This window comes from Osmerus mordax, chromosome 1 (genome assembly GCF_038355195.1).
Source record: "Osmerus mordax isolate fOsmMor3 chromosome 1, fOsmMor3.pri, whole genome shotgun sequence".
Classification (NCBI taxonomy): Eukaryota; Metazoa; Chordata; class Actinopteri; order Osmeriformes; family Osmeridae; genus Osmerus; species Osmerus mordax.
This window is the reverse complement of record NC_090050.1, coordinates 22,187,026-22,208,067: the sequence shown is the minus strand read 5'-3', so window position 1 is coordinate 22,208,067 and position 21,042 is coordinate 22,187,026. Positions and strand designations below refer to the sequence as shown.

At 50.6% G+C, this 21,042-nt stretch overlaps 2 protein-coding genes across 3 annotated transcripts in view; one reads left to right on the top strand and one right to left on the bottom strand.

The window, feature by feature from the left end:
- Positions 1 to 7,092, top strand: part of pcbp4 (poly(rC) binding protein 4) — a 21,517-nt gene extending 14,425 nt beyond the window's left edge. For both annotated transcript variants that reach the window (XM_067230276.1, XM_067230208.1), the window contains exons 12-13: positions 2,588 to 2,757; positions 6,740 to 7,092. In XM_067230276.1, the coding sequence (XP_067086377.1) occupies positions 2,588 to 2,757; positions 6,740 to 7,091 (522 nt within the window). In that variant the 3' untranslated portion in view covers position 7,092. The remainder of the gene's footprint in view (positions 1 to 2,587; positions 2,758 to 6,739) is intronic.
- A 9,135-nt stretch (positions 7,093 to 16,227) lies between these two features.
- On the bottom strand, positions 16,228 to 20,357 carry rbm15b (RNA binding motif protein 15B). The gene has a single exon (XM_067231087.1). It carries the CDS (start codon positions 20,355 to 20,357, stop codon positions 17,814 to 17,816), a length of 2,544 nt encoding a protein of 847 aa, XP_067087188.1. The 3' UTR covers positions 16,228 to 17,813.
- Positions 20,358 to 21,042: the final 685 nt, after the last annotated feature.

Sequence of the window (21,042 nt, the reverse complement as noted above, 5' to 3'; positions counted from 1 at the left end):
GAACGAGAGAGGGAGGATTGAGAGAGGGGAGGAGAGGGACGAGAGAGGGAGGATTGAGAGAGGGGAGGAGAGGGAGGAGAGGAGAGGGAACGAGAGAGGGAGGATTGAGAGAGGGGAGGAGAGGGAGGAGAGGAGAGGGAACGAGAGAGGGAGGATTGAGAGAGGGGAGGAGAGGGAGGAGAGGAGAGGGAACGAGAGAGGGAGGATTGAGAGAGGGAGGCTGTGGGCTTAGTGATGTCCCACCCTGTCAGCCTGAACAAGACCCATCACAAATTACAACTGCAGCAGGGAAGCTCCCCAAAATAGCCCCCCTTTTCTGCCCAGGCCAGCACACAGACACACACACACAGACAGACACACAGGCACAGACACAGACACACACACAGACACACAGGCAGAGACACAGACACACACACAGACACACAGAGACACAGACTCTTGGAGGATGGAGCAGTTACACTATATGCCTGTAGGGGGGGCCTCTGAGTTAGAGATTTGAGAGGGTTGTGTTTGTTCTGTTCTGGCTGGGATCTCTGTTCCTGTCTAAGCTCCTGTACCCCCACCCTAACCTACCTCAACCCCACACCCACCCTAACCTACCCCACACCACCCTCACCTACCTCACCCCCCACACACACACACACACTAGTGTACATGATCACTGTCACTGACATAAATAGTCTACATTTATAGCAAGAGGATAGGGGCAGAACAGAGAGAGAGAGAGAGCGAGAGAGTGAGAGAGAAGGGACTGAAATAGAACAAGAGGAAGAGATAAAAACGTAGATAGGACTAGAGGCTGTCCATCGATCAGACACATACCAGCCTGCCAACACGTCTGTCCTGGTGCCGCTTCCTCATGGTACTGGCCTGATCTGGGATCAGCAGAGTCAAGGTGCTTAGCCTGCCCACACCAGGCCCCTTCCATCACATCCAGCCATCTAACAGGGACAGATCTCTCATCTCAGCCCTACCCTCGCCTCAGCCTCTCCTAGTCCAGTCCACGCATAGCCCGTCCTCTCCTGGACCCACTAGTCTACTTAACCAAATGCTGTCTTAAAACGAGATATGTCTTAGCCCAGCCCTATCCCAGTCCTGTCCTAACACCAGCACTGTCCTAGCCCCAGTCCTGTCCTAGCCCAATCCTGTCCTAGCCCAGCACTGTCCTAGCCCCAGTCCTGTCCTAGCCCAGTCCTGTCCTAGCCCCAGTCCTGTCCTAGCCCAGTCCTGTCCTAGCCCAGCACTGTCCTAGCCCAATCCTGTCCTAGCCCCAGTCCTGTCCTAGCCCAGTCCTGTCCTAGCCCCAGTCCTGTCCTAGCCCAGTCCTGTCCTAGCCCAGCACTGTCCTAGCCCAATCCTGTCCTAGCCCCAGTCCTGTCCTAGCCCAGTCCTGTCCTAGCCCAGCACTGTCCTAGCCCAGCCCACCCTGTCCTAGCCCCAGTCCTGTCCTAGCCCCAGTCCTGTCCTAGCCCCAGTCCTCTCCTAGCTAAAACAAGAAAACCCATCTATAGCTGTGCTGTGCTGACCTGACCAGGCAGGACCTAAACCGAGGAGTAGTTCCTCTCTCAGGTGCAAGCTCTGCACCCAGCAACACAAACACAGCAGGAAAAACCACAGCAACCCTTTCTTCTGTTCCACACCGTTTGTTCCCCATTTCCTTCCCGCTATATTGACCACTAAAAAGCTGTGTGTGTTCTGGAGGAATTAGACGAGCGTTGTTCCTCCGGGCAGGGAAATCGATACCCACTCAGCCACTGGGAGGGGAGAGGACTGAAGCTCACTGGTGTCGAGTCCATGTTCCTGATTGGGTACTTGGAGGTGTTTGAAATTGAAAGTGACCGTTGATTTTGACTGATTAGGGGTGTACAGGTTCTTTTCCTAGGGTTGTTTTAGAAACACCCTGGGATGGGAGGGAGGGGAGAAGGGAGGGAGGAGGGTATGACGGAGGGAGGTCTTAGGATCATGATAACCAGGACAGACAAATCCCACATTTTGCAGGAGTAGGCAGTAAACAAGCCTTGCAGTAGTCAATACAACTGCTGGTGTGCGAGCCAAATTGATCCCTTTGTAAGAGAAATACTATGCTACTGGACAAAGGCTGTAATAACTGACATTTTGTGGCGTTGATGATTACATTATACTAACGATTAGCCATCGAATTGAATTAGTTTATACTTCTATGGTTAAGTCTTCGGGGTATTACGGTAAATACTTTCGTTTTTCTTTTCATTTGAACTACCTTGTAACAGACTGTGTCCTAAGGCTCAGACCTCTCTATATTGAATGGGTTTTGGGGGCATTTCTGCTTTTTCAGTTAGAGACAGTCAAGAGTGACAGGTGACAGGGACAAATGTAGGGGAGAAAGTAAAGGGACATGCAGGAAAGGACCTGGGCCGGATTCGAACCCAGGCCCCTGCAGTAAGACCTCAGCCTTTGTGCTAGGAACCAGAGAACCGCCAGGGCCCCATGCTCAGACCTCTGATGATGGTCAGACCTCTCTTGAGATGTTGGAACTACAAAGTGCTTCCCCCCGTCTCCTTCCTCCTTCTCACACAAGTCCCGCCCCCTCTCTCTTTGACCCCATCAGCTGATTGGCTCCATCATCGGGCGCCAGGGCACCAAGATCAACGAGATTCGCCAGGTGTCGGGGGCGCAGATCAAGATAGGCAGCCAGCTGGACAGCAGCAGCGACCGACACGTGACCATCACTGGAACACCAATCAGCATTAACCTGGCCCAGTACCTCATCACTTCCTGGTAAGACACAGCACCCGGGACCCACGATGCACCAGCCCACACCCAGAAAAGATACAGTGAAATACATTGTGGGCCGTACAGTTCACTGTTCAATCAAACTCCTCAAAAACAAACAACTGATCCGTGTATCCGACCGGATCTGCAGCCGTGTCAGACGACCAGGGCCTCTTTATCATACACAGATGAGGGTCTGTCCTAGTCAGGGTCTGTGTTCAAGCCTCAGGCCAACACTGGGAAGAAGCCTTTTGAATGTTTCTTTAGAGCCAGGCTGTGGAGCTGACAGCAACCCCTTCTCTCTGCTGCCTCGTGTTGTTCCCTTCATCCCTGCCTGTCTCTGAGGGAGCCTGTGTTTCAGACCTGCCCCTCACTGCTCCTCCTGTCTGTCTCTGAGGGAGCCTGTGTTTCAGACCTGCCCCTCACTGCTCCTCCTGTCTGTCTCTGAGGGAGCCTGTGTTTCAGACCTGCCCCTCACTGCTCCTCCTGTCTGTCTCTGAGGGAGCCTGTGTTTCAGACCTGCCCCTCACTGCTCCTCCTGTCTGTCTCTGAGGGAGCCTGTGTTTCAGACCTGCCCCTCACTGCTCCTCCTGTCTGTCTCTGAGGGAGCCTGTGTTTCAGACCTGCCCCTCACTGCTCCTCCTGTCTGTCTCTGAGGGAGCCTGAGTTTCAGACCTGCCCCTCACTGCTCCTCCTGTCTGTCTGAGGGAGCCTGTGTTTCAGACCTGCCCCTCACTGCTCCTCCTGTCTGTCTGAGGGAGCCTGTGTTTCAGACCTGCCCCTCACTGCTCCTCCTGTCTGTCTCTGAGGGAGCCTGTGTTTCAGACCTGCCCCTCACTGCTCCTCCTGTCTGTCTGAGGGAGCCTGTGTTTCAGACCTGCCCCTCACTGCTCCTCCTGTCTGTCTGAGGGAGCCTGTGTTTCAGACCTGCCCCTCACTGCTCCTCCTGTCTGTCTGAGGGAGCCTGTGTTTCAGACCTGCCCCTCACTGCTCCTCCTGTCTGTCTGAGGGAGCCTGTGTTTCAGACCTGCCCCTCACTGCTCCTCCTGTCTGTCTGAGGGAGCCTGTGTTTCAGACCTGCCCCTCACTGCTCCTCCTGTCTGTCTGAGGGAGCCTGTGTTTCAGACCTGCCCCCCACTGCTCCTCCTGTCTGTCTGAGGGAGCCTGTGTTTCAGACCTGCCCCTCACTGCTCCTCCTGTCTGTCTGAGGGAGCCTGTGTTTCAGACCTGCCCCTCACTGCTCCTCCTGTCTCTGAGGGAGCCTGTGTTTCAGACCTGCCCCTCACTGCTCCTCCTGTCTGTCTGAGGGAGCCTGTGTTTCAGACCTGCCCCTCACTGCTCCTCCTGTCTCTGAGGGAGCCTGTGTTTCAGACCTGCCCCTCACTGCTCCTCCTGTCTGTCTGAGGGAGCCTGTGTTTCAGACCTGCCCCTCACTGCTCCTCCTGTCTGTCTGAGGGAGCCTGTGTTTCAGACCTGCCCCTCACTGCTCCTCCTGTCTGTCTGAGGGAGCCTGTGTTTCAGACCTGCCCCTCACTGCTCCTCCTGTCTGTCTGAGGGAGCCTGTGTTTCAGACCTGCCCCTCACTGCTCCTCCTGTCTGTCTGAGGGAGCCTGTTTCAGACCTGCCCCTCACTGCTCCTCCTGTCTGTCTCTGAGGGAGCCTGTGTTTCAGACCTGCCCCTCACTGCTCCTCCTGTCTGTCTGAGGGAGCCTGTTTCAGACCTGCCCCTCACTGCTCCTCCTGTCTGTCTGAGGGAGCCTGTGTTTCAGACCTGCCCCTCACTGCTCCTCCTGTCTCTGAGGGAGCCTGTGTTTCAGACCTGCCCCTCACTGCTCCTCCTGTCTGTCTGAGGGAGCCTGTGTTTCAGACCTGCCCCTCACTGCTCCTCCTGTCTGTCTGAGGGAGCCTGTGTTTCAGACCTGCCCCTCACTGCTCCTCCTGTCTGTCTGAGGGAGCCTGTGTTTCAGACCTGCCCCTCACTGCTCCTCCTGTCTGTCTGAGGGAGCCTGTGTTTCAGACCTGCCCCTCACTGCTCCTCCTGTCTGTCTGAGGGAGCCTGTGTTTCAGACCTGCCCCTCACTGCTCCTCCTGTCTGTCTGAGGGAGCCTGTGTTTCAGACCTGCCCCTCACTGCTCCTCCTGTCTGTCTGAGGGAGCCTGTGTTTCAGACCTGCCCCTCACTGCTCCTCCTGTCTGTCTGAGGGAGCCTGTGTTTCAGACCTGCCCCTCACTGCTCCTCCTGTCTCTGAGGGAGCCTGTGTTTCAGACCTGCCCCCCAACACTCAAGGCTCCTCTCATGATAAACAGTCTGGCCATTAATATGCAAATAAGAGATTGGAACCTGGAATGACTTGATATTTCACTCGGCTGCACTCACAGAGGGCTCTGACAGGGCGTTTAGACCCTGCCTGTCACCACACAGGTCAACGGTATTTTACAGTTCAGACCTGCTTGGCTGTGATATTTCCTTCTGAAAGGAAAGTGGCACTTTGCGGACCGTGTTTCTCACTATAATAAGGTTTAATTTGTTTTCATTATTTTTGCATTTCTGTGATTTGATGTTTGTGTGTGTGTGCATGTCTGAGTGTCTGTGTTTGAGTGTCAGTGTGTGTGTGTGTGTGTGTGTGTGTATGTGTACACATGAATACAGTCACACGCGTGACTTCCGCGTCAAAAAACATACTGTTGAAGTTGGTAAATGACATTTCTGGGTCGACGTCCTGCACGGCTTAGTCTAAAACCGCACCACACTTCTAACAGCGAGTCTCGTTTTATGGTGAGATTTGACACAATCTTAATTTAGTCAAAGGGGTCATAAGAGCAGCACTGCGGCTCTGACAGCTACGACACAGTACTGTAGGAAAGCTCCGCCATGACGGAGGCAAACCCCACCCCCTCCACCCTCATCACATCAGCATCCCTTTATCTGCTGCTGATTATTCACGCTGGGGATCAGTCCCAGTAGGGACTTCGTCTCCACTCAGCACATCTGTCAGACAAGCTCCCCTTCCTTTCTGTTGCGGAGTGTTGCATCAGGACGTGCGTGCATATCGAACGCACCCTGGTCTAGAAAACACAAAGCCCTGCTCGCCGTGGAGCGGGAGGACCGGAGCAGCTCGTCTGCGTTCAGACTGGGGCTTTTCCAATACTGCTTCCTCTCCTTGTGCCTTCCGTAGGGAGGAATCACCAATCTGACGTGACTGGATTGGTGGCCGCTGTTTAAAGAAAGGCCTTTTTACGGCAATCCAATCATGGTAGATTTAAGGAAGTCCCACAGGACGAAGGAGAGTGATGCAGTAGAGAATCTGTACAGGGCCCATAGCCTGATCAATTTTCCTATCCAATTAGATGCTCGTCTTAGGTTAGCATCACACACAATGTAATTTTCCAGTGCATTGGCAGTATTTCTATACCAGATTGACCAATCAATCAACTAACAATTTATTTATGAAGCATGTTTTAAAAAGAATCGTTTTTACCAAAGTGCATTACAAAACCATCAAAGAGCACCAACACAATGACACTTTAAACATGAAGAACTATACACAGTGGACCTTTCTATTTACCAGTGCATTACTTGGTTTGTGAGGTTTAATCTCCTGAAGAGGAAGACCTCTCCTAATGTATTTGACTTATTTTGTTTCCCCCTCCCAAGCCCCTTCCCTGGCCATCTCCCTGACTTATACAGCACCTCCCCCATGAGTTCCCAGGCCCCCCCTCAAATAATCTGTTGCAACCTCCAGCAAAACACACCTTTATGATTATTTATCTCCAATTTTCCTTTAGTTTTGTTTCAGTTTTATTTATTTGATTTATCTCGATTTCTTTCTTTAACATGTCTTTTATTTAACCTTCTAACCCTTTTCCATCCGGACTCCTCTCCCTTTCCCTGTCCTCCTCCCTCCCTCCCTCCCTCCCTCCACCCTCCCTCCCTCCCTCCACCTCCTATCCCCTCCCTCCCTCCTCCCCTCCCTCCGTCCCCTGTGCAGTTTAGAGACCGCCAAATCCACCGCCCAGTCCTCCTCCATGTCGGCCCCTGTTGACCTCAACATGAGCTTCACCACCCAGCCCGCCCCTCCTCCTCCCGCCGCATCCTCCGCAGCCTTGGCAGCGATGGGAGCTCTGCCCCACGCTCCCATGATGGGCGCCCCCTATGCCCTCCCCTTGTCCAGCCTCCTGGGAATGAAATCCTACCCCTTCCTGGCACTCTCCTCCCCCTCCGCCACAGCTGCCGCCGCCGCCGCCGGCCCTCCGCACGCCGCCCTGGCCTCCTACACCGCCAAGATCTCCTCCGCCAACGGCATCAAGAAACCCGAGCGACAGAAGTTCGCTCCCTACTGAAGTTCCCGCTTCCCCTCTCCTCCCCCCCCCCCCCTCGCCTCCCCCTCTCCTCCCCCCCCCCCCCTCCTCCTCCGCCGTCCAAGTCCGTCCCGAGGAATTGTTGCCGCCGTCGACCACTGTCCGTCGTCCAATAGGATGACCTCCTGGAGGGGGAAGGGCTGTTTGTAGTTCTTCCGTCTTGCCTGATGATGTAGTTACGTAGTAAAAAAAAAAAAAAAGAAGAACATTTAAAAACGGTGTGTTTTGTAGCTTGTCCCAGACTACGGTTCAGTGAGAGCCAGGAGAGCTGGTTGGTATAGCTAGTCATAACCATATTTATCTTACTGGCCAAGGAAGCCACTCGAGCAAGCCATAGACTATATCGTCCTCTCTTCTTCCCTTCTTTTCTTCCTTCCTCTCTTTTCTCCTCTAACTCTCCCCTCTTCTATTCTATTTATTGATCTGTACGAGCGATTCCCGCTGAGAGAGTTTATGACTGCCACACTTGTCTTGACTGATGCTGGGCTGCACTGAGGCAGCTTGTACACAGCCCTGCAAGTCTACGTCTGCTCCTTTACACTACTTCCTGTCTACTTCCTACGTCCTACTTCCTGACAGTTTCTTCTTCTATTGTTTTTTAAGTATTTGATGTAAAAAAAAAAAGAAAAAAAAAAAGGTTTTTGAAAGCAAATTTTACGTTTTCTTTTTTTTCTTCTTTTTTTTAGTTTTTAAGCGCTTTTTGTCACATTGATTTTAAATGTGTTTAATTTATTTGATTAATTTATTATGATGAGTATTACCTTTATGATAAAAGAAACACGTTTTGGGATTGGGTAATATTATTGTTTTTTTTGGGAGGGCAGCAGGTTACAAACTATATACTGTATACTACCAGTTTATTATGTCTGGTTCTAAAGTTTGACTCAGTGACAAATGTGTTTTTCTTCCATCCAACCACGTGACTGGTATTTCCTAATGAGCGTTTAATAACAGGATGTTTTTGTTAGCTAGAAAAGTAGGGTTTTCACAACTGACATGTCGACACCATGAAACATGCTGTACAAACATGCTAGTGCTGAGGTCTACACGTATGTCCACATGTCTGATCTATGACGATGCAGAAGGCCTCTTTCTGGGTGTGCTAGCAGTGCTTCTGTCTCCCAGGTCTGTCTTACTGACATCCTGTGCATGGTAACTGCCCTGGACAGAGCCCAATGCTGCATGTTTGCTTGGCCTCACACACACACACACACACTTTAGCGCACTAATATATGTTGACACACACACACCACCACACACACACACACACATATTAGCACATAAATACATTTAACACACACATTACCAAACACTCTCTTCCTATCTTTCACACACACACACACACACATAAACACGCACACACACACATAAACATGCACACAAATGCCTGAGTCTGTGCATTGGCAGGTCTCTATACTCGCCAGTGTTGACAAGGTGAAGCAATACTAACCATGTGGAGAGGCAGAGCAGTAGCACCGTACGCCCCAGACGCCCCCAGACGCCCCCAGACGCTCAGACACAGACGAATCCTGTTGCCAACATCCACTGTAACTAACTCCTAACTATTCAACTCAATGGACTGTAATGCATAGAGTCATTTGTTTGTTTATCTGTTGTTGTTTTTTAATGATGAATACGCGGTATATATGAACTCACTTATTTTTATAATAATCCCAGATGTGATGAAAACTGTGTGGACACTAGTAACAATTCATGATTCATTGTGTAAAAAAAGAAAAGAAATACACTTTTTTTTTCTGTTTATCAAACTTTCATTCAGCTTCATTGATTTGCATGAGTTCAACTTGAATTGATGTCTATGCAAACCTGCGTGTCTCAATGGTTTAGCCTGGTACTCTATCGGAAGCTACTGCAGTGAAAGGGCTAAAAGGTGGGATACAATTAGACCCTGGACAAACACTGTGAAATACTGTCTGGGGGTGCGCTTGATTCACTATACTTGACTCCATACAGTGAGTATCCCAATGGGATGCTCCCGGAAGGGCAAACTCTCGAGGTAAATCAAATGCAGCTGAAGACTTTATAAACAGTGTTTGACCCAGGCCCAGGCATTGACCATAGCTTTGTGGACCATATAGAAAACATGATAATGATACAATCCATGCTCTCATTCCTTACCTACACTGATAGAGCACCACTGTACGGTATTCAAGACAATGCAGTTGGATTGGGGGGAAAGGGAAATAGGACGCTCCAATATTGCACTTGATATTGAACATGAGTTTTCCATCCTGGTGGTTATTGTGTTAGTTGAACACCGTCATTCAGTTCTGTTTTGTTGTGTTTTTTTTCCCCCTCCTCAGGAGAGGAAGTTTAGTCATTCGTATCTACCTGATGTTTTGTAACTGTCTCTGTTTCTTTCCATTCATGCCATTATAATGATTAAAACCTACACATGTAATGTCTGCTGTGCCTCCCTTCTTCATTTGGCAGCCTACAGAGGCTACAGAGACCGGTGTTGTGGAGGTGGTTTTGGAACCGTGTTGACAACAGGAGACTCCACACCCTGCTGGTGTTGTGTGTGTGTGTGTGTGTGTGTGTGTGTGTGTGTAGTACTTGAAACGCTCACTCATAACCAACGGCAGCCCAGATCAATCAATCCAGTCGTGTGTCGCTAAGCCACAGCCCAGCGATCCCAGAACTGTAGAACAGCTACAGACCAGATGCATCGACGCTAGGTTTGATCCCTGGTGATCCCATAAGTGCTGACGCCGCAGTGTGTGAGATTCTGCCCAGCCGTGACAGCCATGTCTGACTGCTGTACCTAGCAGGGTAGACTGCTGCTCTCTGTAGCACTAGTGACAGCCATGTCTGACTGCTGTACCTAGCAGGGTAGACTGCTGCTCTCTGTAGCACTAGTGACAGCCATGTCTGACTGCTGTACCTAGCATGGTAGACTGCTGCTCTCTGTAGCACTAGTGACAGCCATGTCTGACTGCTGTACCTAGCATGGTAGACTGCTGCTCTCTGTAGCACTAGTGACAGTTTATCAGTAATATCAATATCGAATATCTATACATTTACATTTAGTCATTTAGTAGATGCTCTTATCCAGAGCGACTTACAGTAAGTACAGGGACATTCCCCCCGAGGCAAGTAGGGTGAAGTGCCTTGCCCAAGGACACAACGTCATTTGACGCGGCCAGGAATCAAACCAACCAATAGCCAGATTCCCTAACCGCACAGCCATCTGACCCCCAACCGACTACTGTGTATATATACATACAGAGAGATCTGTGTATATTCTTTAAGGGCAGGTAGTGGCGTGTGTAGATGTGTGTGTGTTTGTGTGTAGGTGTGTGTGTGTGCTCAGCACAAAGAGAGAGAGCCTCCTGTGATGTCTCAGAGCCAGGTAGAGTATAATGACACCAACACACTCTGCCTTGATGACGGAGCATAGAGATCAACAGTGGCAAAGCACACACGCACGCACGCACACGCACACACAGACTTTCATGCTGCTGGCTCTCAGCCATCACCTCCACAAACACAAAGACTGGCACACAGAGATGAAAGCAGGCTATGAATAAGGGCTTACTCTTCAACAGCTGGTCAAACACAAACTCTTCTAGGCAGCACAGTTGTTTTTGGCGAGTGTCTGATGTGCGTGCGTATGTCTGCGTGCCTGGGTGTGTGCGTGCGTGCGTGTTGGGTGTGTGAGTGCACATGCTTGTGTGTGTACATGTCTGTTGTGTGTGTGTGCTTGTGTGTATGTGTGCACATGTGCCCGCTCGTGTAGGTCTGTTGCGTGCGCGTGCTACTCTGCGTCACGCGTGTGTGTGTGCTTGTCTGCATGGCGTGTGCATGCGTGTGCATGAGCCCTGTGTGGAGTGGCGTGTACGGCCCTACGTGGGCTGAGGGGTGTGTGGTGTTTGGAAGAGGCTGGCTCACAGACTCAGACATGTTGAGCATCCTCGCAGACCAATGAGCTGCATGTGCATTGTGACCCCTGTCGCTTCCCACTCACATGACATCACAGACACTGGAGAGAGTGAGGGAAAGAGAGAGACAGAAACCTGAAGAGGGAGAGGGGGGAGACAGGCTGGGAAACAGAGACATAAGAGCAAAGAGGGAGTTAGAGAACGCATGAAAGTTGAAATGAGAGAGAGAGAGAGGGAGAGGGAGAGGGAGAGGGAGAGTTGGATGAGAGAGATAGAAAGTAATTACTCCATCGGTAAACCCTCCACTCAAGTCTTTGAACAACAGTCACAATGAAGCATCAATTAAGAACTATTCAGAGAGCGAGCTAGAGAGAGAGAGAGAGAGAGAGAGAGAGAGAGAGAGAGAGAGAGAGAGAGAGAGAGAGAGAGAGCGGGTGATTATACAGCACTTGCCTCCTCACTGTCAGCAGCACAGCGAACACAAGCTGGCTGCTTTATGCCGACCTCACTGCTCAGGCACACGCTGGCTGCAGAATGAGATCCAGCGATGCAGGATGGTAAGCTCTCTGTTTAAATCACAGGATATTCAGGATGTTTTGGCAAAAGCGGTGTACAAACGGAGCTGTTATTTAGTGGATCAGAAAAGGTTGATCCGGTTGAACGTCAGATGATCCTCACAGGTTTTTACTTCCGTCTCTCTCCCTCACCCTCTCTCTCCCTCACCCTCTCTCTCCCTCACCCTCTCTCTCCCTCTCTCTCTTTCCCTCCCTCTCTTTTCATCTTTGTTCTATCTCTTTTTCTCTTTCCATCACGTTCCTTCTTTTTAATCTCTCTCTCTCATACACACACACACACATACAAAGGGTGCTGGATAATTGACGACTCTTTGTCGTTACATCCGGCCGTCTCCCTGTAAATGCAATCTAACCTAATAAAGCCTCGTCCAATCAAATGCCTCTGGGGATTCCCCAGCCCCCCCCCCCCCCCGTCTCCCCAGGAGAGCAGATGCTCCAGAGAGCTGACAGGACACTCCCAGCACCTGATCCATCACTGGAGGGATGTGTGAGTGTGTGTGTGTGTGTGTGTGTGGGGGGGGTAATATGGAGGAGGGATTGCGGATGTTATGTGAACAGGAGGTAGAGAGCAGGGTGTGTCAGGAGAGGGGGATGAGAATGGAGGTGGATTACAGAGGAAGTGGGGGAGGAAGAGTGGTAGGGGGAGGGTGGAGAGGGTGGAGGGAGGGAACAGAAAGGAAGGCGTTTACACTTCTGACCTGTAGCTTCTACATCTAGCTCACAGTTTACAACTTCCAGCCTCTATCCTTCAGCCTCTATCCTCCAGCCTTCAGCCTCTATCCTCCAGCCTCTATCCTCAAGCCTCTATCCTCCAGCCTTCATCCTCCAGCCTTCATCCTCCAGCCTTCATCCTCCAGCCTTCATCCTCCAGCCTCTATCCTTCATCCTCCAGCCTCTATCCTTCATCCTCCAGCCTCTATCCTTCATCCTCCAGCCTCTATCCTCCAGCCTCTATCCTCCAGTCTCTATCCTACAGCCTTCATCCTACAGCCTCTATCCTTCAGCCTCCATCCTCCAGCCTCTATCCTCCAGCCTCTATCCTCCAGCCTCTATCCTCCAGCCTCTATCCTCCAGCCTCTATCCTCCAGCCTCTATCCTCCAGCCTCTATCCTCCAGCCTCTATCCTCCAGCCTTCATCCTCCAGCCTCTATCCTCCAGCCTCTATCCTCCAGCCTCTATCCCCCACCTTCATCCTCCAGCTTCCATCTCCCAGTCTAGTGACTAGCCTCTAGGCTCCAGGGCTGGGTATCAGATTGTCCATGGAGGGGAAGGGTGGGGGTGGGGGTGGTAGAGGATATACATAGGCTAACATGGGGAGAAGATAAGATGCTGTTACATAGGAATAGGATAGGGAGTACCAGAAACATGTAGTAATGCTGAGAGCATCTGGGAGAAGATCCCTTCCCCCAGAGAAAGGTCATATCATTTCCATACCACATGTCAGCTATTCTCATACAACATTAAGGGTGTAACGATACACTCAGCTCACAATTCAATACGTATCACGATACTGGGTGTACAATACAATACGTAAAACAACATTTTAAATTATACCGAAATTCACTTGACAGATTTGTTTCCAAAACATTAAACATTTTCAATCATTTTCTTTGTTGTACATACAATTTAGTTAACTCCGTTCAAGCGATTCCTCTGAATGCAATGAATGCACGCATGACGCAGGTGCAGAGTAGGTCACGTGCTGGTAGCTCAACCAATAGGATCAAACGGACGTCGTATTGTAAAAATATTGCCATAACTCTACGATACATATTGTAAAGAAATTGTATTGCGATATATTGTTCCACGATATATTGTTACATCCCTATACAACATGTGTGTGTGGTGTGTGTGTGTGTGCGCGTGCGTGCGTGATGTCAGTTTCCTCAGAAAATAGCATCTGCTAAGTGATGAGAGAGTCCACAGAAATGAGATTATTCAGGGGTGCCATTACAATGATCGTCATTAAACTGTTTAGGATCTATTGCCTTGTTTTTCCTGATTTCATGTCTCCTGGGCGTGAATGAGTCACCGAGTTGTGTCTCACGCCTGGGTACAGCCTCTGTTGTCCTCTTCCTCTTCCAACAACAACCACCATTATCATCCCTCCGGAAGAGTCCGTCAAGCACTGAGCTATTTCCAAACCCGTCCGACACCCGTCGTTTTACTTGCAACACATGCTCGCCATCTAAAAATACGTCCCCCGCGCTCAGCCTGGAGATAAGACCCTCCATTGTTCTGTGAGCTGCTGGAGCCTGCTGGTCGGACAGGCAGCAGGCCTCTGCCAGGCCCCAGTCCCAGCGCTGGAACAGGGGGCAGACACAGTTCAGCCGCTCCACGGAGGGTAGGGCACTCACCACCACAGCCAGGACAGTCCACAGCTATGGAACTATTTATAGCGGGAAACACATGTCGATAAAGTATGGTATGTTTGTATGTGTGGAGTTACAGTAGACAAACGTGTGGTGATATTTGAATAGATATAGGGTCAGATGGCTGAGCGTTTAGTGAGTCGGGCTATTAATCAGAAGGTTGTTGGTTCGATTCCCGGCCGTGCAAAATGATGTTGTGTCCTTGGGCAAGGCACTTCACCCTACTTGCCTCGGGGGGAATGTCCCTGTACTTACTGTAAGTCGCTCTGGCTAAGAGCGTCTGCTAAATGACTAAATGTACATTTACATTTAGTGTATGTAGATATAGCAGGAATGTAGATATAGCAGGAAAGTATGTATGGTGATGAGATAAAGTGTGTGCTGCAAAGGTGATGATTCATTCATTTAGTCCACAGCAACATACAAGAGCGTTTTGAACTTGCGTCCTCTTGATATACAGACACAGAGCTGGCTGTCATTTAGCTCCAGTCTCCGGCCAGTTTGTGGATAAGCCACTGGAAGGAGAGCTGGCCTGGTCCATTGACTCTTGGCTCTGGGGCTGGTGTGGTATCAACCCCAGCCCACCAGGGTCAAATCAGATGGTGCTTTAGATCCGAGGATCCAATTGAGGTAACAGGGATTCAAGCAAGGTAACTGGGCTACTGGGGAGGGTGGATCTGTCTGGAATGAGATGCAGGCCTGATTCCCCGCTGTTGTTTCATCTGGGTCAGTGAGGGAGGGGGAATGGGCTCCTCCCATTGATTTTTCCCTTCCTAATGGATTTCATTGGAGCCCTCATGTTTCTGCATTAATATTTCACTACTTCTCCCTCTCCATTTCCTGTGCTGTAAAAGCTTGGTCATGAAGGCTCGCTGTGTGTGCGCGTGCAGAGCAGGGGCGTAGCCAGAATCATTTTTTTTGGATAGGCCTAGAAAAATATGGATAGGTATTTTTACAGTTTGGTTTTTTTATTTAGCCTACTTTGAGATGTGCACCGCATATTATTTCATAATACAGTCGTTTTATATTAAGTGTATATGCTACTAGCAACTTCGTTAGCCTATATGGCATAGGCTATTAACATAAGACAGTGACCACACCAGTTACCAACTTGCCAAGAAAATAAAACTCATACGCTCGATGCCTATGTCACAATTTACCACGGCGGGCAGCACTATAAAAAGGTACCTTACCTTTAGACGTTACAGGCATGACCTACATCACAAGGCGCAGACGGCGAGGCTTCGAGTTGAATATTGTGATGATTTAATCATAATCCAATGTATCTGTCAATTCACGCTCAAATGAGAGTAAACTGAAGTGGTTCCGCCTGGCGCTTGTCATTGATGTCCGAAGATGATTTTTTATTCTGTTAGTTGTTGAGAAAAGTCTCTCCACACTGCATGACGTTATTGGCAGTGTTACTTTACTCTGAACTCTCTTCACAATTTTTCTGTCAACTTTGTACTAAAACACTAAAACAGGTTGCAGTAATGAATGCTTTTTACTCAAGTATGTCAGAGCCCATAGCCTACTTCTTTACTTTAACTTGAGTGAAAAAGTGTAGTCAGTGGTTCGACATTTACCAGTCTTTTTTAACATGAGTATTTGTAGTACTTCTACTTGAGTGAAGGATGTGTGTACCAGAGAATGTCTATGGTGTGTACTTTTGCCATCTCTGATCAGCAGGAAGCCAGTTACTGAAGAAGAAGTGGCCGCATGGCTGGCCTCTTGGCTGTGCTGCCACCTAGTGTTTCAAAATGGTATGTGACGGAATTCTCCATGCCCAGCTAATACATTTACATTTAGTCATTTAGCAGACGCTCTTATCCAGAGCGACTTACAGTAAGTACAGGGACATTCCCCCGAGGCAAGTAGGGTGAAGTGCCTTGCCCAAGGACACAACGTCAGTTGGCATGACCGGGAATCGAACTGGCAACCTTCGGATTACTAGCCCGATTCCCTCACCGCTCAGCCTCCTGACTAATAATCACTGTTCTTGCATAGACACCTTCAGATTAATAAATGTTGTATATATAAGTATCCAAAATGTATAACATATATTTATATTGAAATATGATATCATTAAATTGTGTTTAATTTTATGATGTATTTGTTCACCAATCAATCACTGTGGATCTGACACCTGGCTAGCTCACTGTGGCCTACAGCCCCCACAGAGTATTAACTATAAATCCTCTTAGACACGGCTTCTGTTTATGTGATGATTAAATAAAACCTTGCCCTGACAAAGAGTGAAAAACGAGCATAAAATGTTTTATTACATAATTCATACAGAATACATGTTCACATGTAGACAGAGCCAAAGAAAAACAAGGGGAGAGTCTTTTCACGTTTAAAACCGATTGTCAAGTAGTAACCTACTCATTCTCGTGTTGTCGCCATCTTTGCTCAGTCCAATCTACAGGGTTACAATAACAAAACATTATAACTGTAAATGTTTAAAGTCACACCAGCACACCGGTAGTGTCTAGTCTACACACTTGGCAAATGTGTGAGCAAGCATCAACCACAATCTGAAATCTAGTAAACCGTTCTATTGCTCCCATTTGGTGGGTTAGAGTATTTTTACTATCTTGGATCACAAAATTATTTAGAACATGTGCAGGGCGTGGATTGCATTGGAGTGTTTGAGACAAGCACTGTATAATAAATAGGTACACAGGGTTTAAACAACATTGGGAAATGCAATTGAATAGAAACCGGTTTCAAAACGATGAGTTTCGGTGTTGCAGCCGTGAAGAAGACAGTTGACGGAGGAACAAGCAGGCCTCGGAGGAGACGTACGAGTCCACGCCAGAAACAGGCTGTGCCGAAAGTCAGTTACGTAACCACGGCAACGTCACAACTTCATCTTTTTAGGAGGTAGAGACAGCCTCGATCAGAGCCGTCCAACCCTGCTCCTGGAGAGACGCCCCCCATGATGTTCTGGTCAAGCCCATCAGAAACACCTGACCTACAGGAGGGGAGCTGTCCAGGAACAGGGCTGCTCAGCCTTGCCCTTGACCAGTAGTCTTGTCAGGAATCACACGTCACATGACCGGGCAAATGGCCGCCATGTTCACTATGGGATGGATGGACTGATGGATGGATGGGAAGTTGGATGGATCGATGGATGGATGAATAAAAGGTAGATTTAAACGATATAGGCTTCTGATAACAAATAAAGACAGCTGTAATGATCTGGATTTGGAGAATAAAGAACATTTAAAGTAGCTAATACAACATCTTAAATGACAACTGCTTCAATTCAACGTCAAATGAACTATCCTCCAGGACTGACTGGATGTTTCTGGCAAAGAACGAACCAAGCTCGTCCATCCTGCATGCATGTCAGCTTCTAAAAACACTCAAAAAAGAGAACTGCTGGAATGGTTCAATAAAAACTAAGTCAAAGCATACAATCATTCACCGTGGGACTTACGGACCTCTTAGTGTGAGACAGATCAGCTTGGTCAATTCAGGTTCATACAAAACAACAAACAACAACAGAGTAAAAACAGAACAGCAAAAACAATCCCTCGGTTGTCGTGTTTCAGTTATAAAACAATTCGGTCTCTACGTAGGACTACATTTCCATTCCTCCTTTGTAAATTCAAACTTAAGCCCTCCCCCCTTTAGCACTCCGTTTCCCAGGGTGCTTTTAGTGTGTTTCTTCTTGGTAGTGTGAGCTTGGAGGCAGTGGAGTGAAGAGAGAGTTCAGAGGAGCTAGCAGGCAGTGAGATCGGCAGACATGCATCCCTATGTTTCTGCACTAACAGTCATCCTCGGTTCCACCATGTTGCCCTGCTCCTGCTGCAGCGCCCCCTTCCTGTGGAGTTGTGTGTGACAGTCTCAGTTGGAGTCGCTGACCACCACTATGACCAGATGCTCCTCGTCCAGGTTACCCACAGTCCTTTTGGCTGTTTGCAAGTACTGCTGGGAATACTCGCCCGGAGGGAAGGCGTAGAGCATAGCTCCACCCCCCGCCTCCTTAGCCCCTCCCACAGGAAGGCTTATGACTCCAGCTGCTTCCTTGTTCCTCAGGTAGGTCACCAGGTGGCGCAGCAGCCGCACCTGCAGCCCAGGCTCCGGGGGCGGGGCTTCTCTGTCGATGGGGCCCTGAAGGGCCAATAGGACGGCGTATCCCTCAGGCCCGCCCATTTTGACCCTGCGTGTGACCTCATCCAGCCTGGTCTGGTCCATGCGAAGGCGCTGGGCTATCTTCAGCTGGGCCAGCTTGCCCCCTCCTCCCTGGCTGTCCCTCAGGGCCGAGGAGAGGAAGGCCTTCCCCCCCTCCAGGAGGAACATGGAGGTGGGGAAGCTGCTGTTCTTCAGTGCGAAGAAGCCCTGCCAGGCCTTGGAAAGGGCCTGGGCGTACTCGGACAGCGAGCCGGGGCTGCGGGGGTCGGCCTGGGACTCGATACTTGAGCGGTGCGAGTGCTGCTGGTAGTGGTTGTTGTGGCGGTCGGCGTCTGCAGACCTCTTGTGGCGGCCCGAGGTCTCCGGAGCGGCGCCATCCTCGGTGGAGTGGCGCCCGCTGTCGGGGGTGTGGTCACGGGGCTCGGTGGTTGAGTCAGGCGCTCTCACCCGGGCTCTGTCTGGGCTGGCCTCGGGGGAGATGGGCCCCACGGGGACTCCTCCTCCCCCTCTGACCTTCGACCTCCCCCTCTCCCTCTCCTCCGTCTGCCTCTCGTTGGACAGACTCCTGCTCCGGCTCCTCCTCTTGCACCTCTCCCCTCCTACGGCCCCAGCTCGTTCGACCTCCCTCTCCTTCAGCCAGCGCTCCCTGCTCCTGCTCCTCCCGCGGCCTCCCCTCCCTCCCCCTCCGAAGGCCTCCGCGGGGCCCCGGCGCTCCAGACTGCGGGTGGGGCTGGTGGGGAAGTCTCTGTCCAGCCTCTCCAGCACCCTCTCCCTCTCCCTGAGGGCGTGGCTGGGCGGGGAGCGTGGGGAGCGCTCTCTGGGACGCAGCTCTCTCTCCAGGCTGCGGTGGTGCCCTCCGTAGCCCTCCGGCAGCAGGTCGAAGTGGGCCGGCAGGGGCACGGGAGGCTGGTAGCCCTGGGGGTAGGTGCGGGTCTCCTCCACCTTGGCAAAGTCCACCCTGAGTCTGCGTTCCGGGCCCCCCAGGGGGAAGCCCCTCATCTGGGTGCAGGCGGCCTGGGAGGCATCCAGGCTCTCGTACTGGATGTAGGCGAAGCTGTCCCCCTTCACGTAGTCGATGTTCCGGATGCTTCCGAAGCGGTCGAACTCCCTCGCCAACGCCGCCAGGGAGTTCCCGGGGCCTAGCCCGCCCACCCAGAGTCGCGTGGTCGGGTTGGCCTTGCCGTAGCCAATCTTCACCGGGTTGCCTCCGATGACCCGCCCCTGCATGGCGACCTTTGCCCTGTGGGCCATGTCCAGGTTCTGGAACTTGAGGAAGGCGTAGGCTCCGCCCTGGCCGCGCGCGGGCCGTTTGATCACCACGTCCTCGATGATGCCGTACTTGTCGAAGCCCCTCCTTAGCTCGCCCTCTGTGACGTTGTGATCCAGGTTTCCGATGAAGAGGTTGCTGGTTGCTCTCTGGTCGTCCTCTGGCTTTAAGTCCTCCACCACGGGCATGGGGAATCCGTACGGCCGCCCCCTCTCATCCAACATCCCATAATAGTCTAATATCCTCTCCCTCTCTCTGCTCAGCCCCAGCCCCTCAACGGGGTAGTGCCTGGGCCGAATCTCACGGAGGCTGCTCGCTGGCCCGGGGGGAGAGAGGGAGCGCTGTCTGTAGGGGTAAGGCGGGGCATGGAGGGGTAGGTAACCGACGTCGGGAGGGGTGCAGCTCCGGCGTCTGACATACATAGGCTCTACTTTAAGGGGCCGGTCGTACAGAACTAACCTGGTGGATTTGGCGTGCCTTGCTTCTTTAGCATCCTCCGGATGCCTGAAATTCACGTAGGCTACACGGCCAAGTTCCGGAGTATGCGAAAGCTTCACACTCACGTCTCCGAACTTTTTAAACTCGTGAAATAACCCGTCCTCCACATCTTCGTCGGAGACCTGCGAGCCTAGATTACTAATGAGTAATGTTTTGTATTCCAGGTTACCCGCTGCTCGTGTACTCGGAAGCTCGGGTTTGGGAAGTGCGGTTGAAGTCCGTAGAGGTGGGCGACTTATTAGACCGAGCTCGTGGTGCGGTGGTCTGTGGTGAATTTCTACGCCGGCCGCGCGTTCCTCTCTCAACCGAGGCTTCTCTCGCTCTCTGCTCCGGGCCTTGTGCTTAAGGTAGCTTCGACTTTCGGCGAGTAGAGCCATGCGCGGTGGCGGAAGGTCCTCCCTGCGTGCTCCGTCTCGTTCCCTCTCTCTTTCCCGTATTCGTTTCGCTAGAGCCCGGCTAGGACTGGTATCTCTCCCGGCCTGTCGCTTCATCCTCCTATGATGGAGCCCAAACTTTTCAGTGTGTGCAAACCGAATCCGGTCTATGAAGCTAATTCCTCAACGTGCAGAGAGATTACAAAGAAACGACGGATTCCAAGACGTTACACTAACTCTTGTATCATCAAGCGATTGCATATAATCCAAAATAAATGGGAAAATACATTAAAAAACAAATGAGCATCAGTGGACCTGCAACAACGCCGCCATCTTGGACAAAAGGAATGTGTGCTTTCCGCCAATGGGAGGGGTTTGTCGGTGACGTCGACACAACGCAGGGAGGCAAAATTCCTCACCTCGTTCCCGATATTCCTGGAGATTTGGTAGGATAGAATGTTTCTTTTTAGCAAACCCGTAATGACGCTTCGGCTTTTGTAATGCACACCTTCGAAGATAACGGTTTGGTCCAGTTATTTGACACAGGGTCAACTAAAAAGAATATGCGTTTGCTGTACTGTAAACTTGACTCCTTTATGAATCACCATTCTGTATCAGATTATTTCAATCATTTTCAGGGGAAACAAATGTGACCAAATTGCAAACCACATGTGGACACATTTTCTATCTAATGCATGAAAACAGAGGGAGGCAAAATAAGTTTAGGACTAATTAAAAGGCAGATTCTGAATGAAATGCATACAATCGAAGAGTTGACCACCAACAAAAATGATAACTACAC

Coding starts and splice junctions, on each gene's coding strand:
- rbm15b (XM_067231087.1), bottom strand. CDS start 20,357: ATGAAGCGACAGGCCGGGAGAGATACCAGTCCTAGCCGGGCTCTAGCG.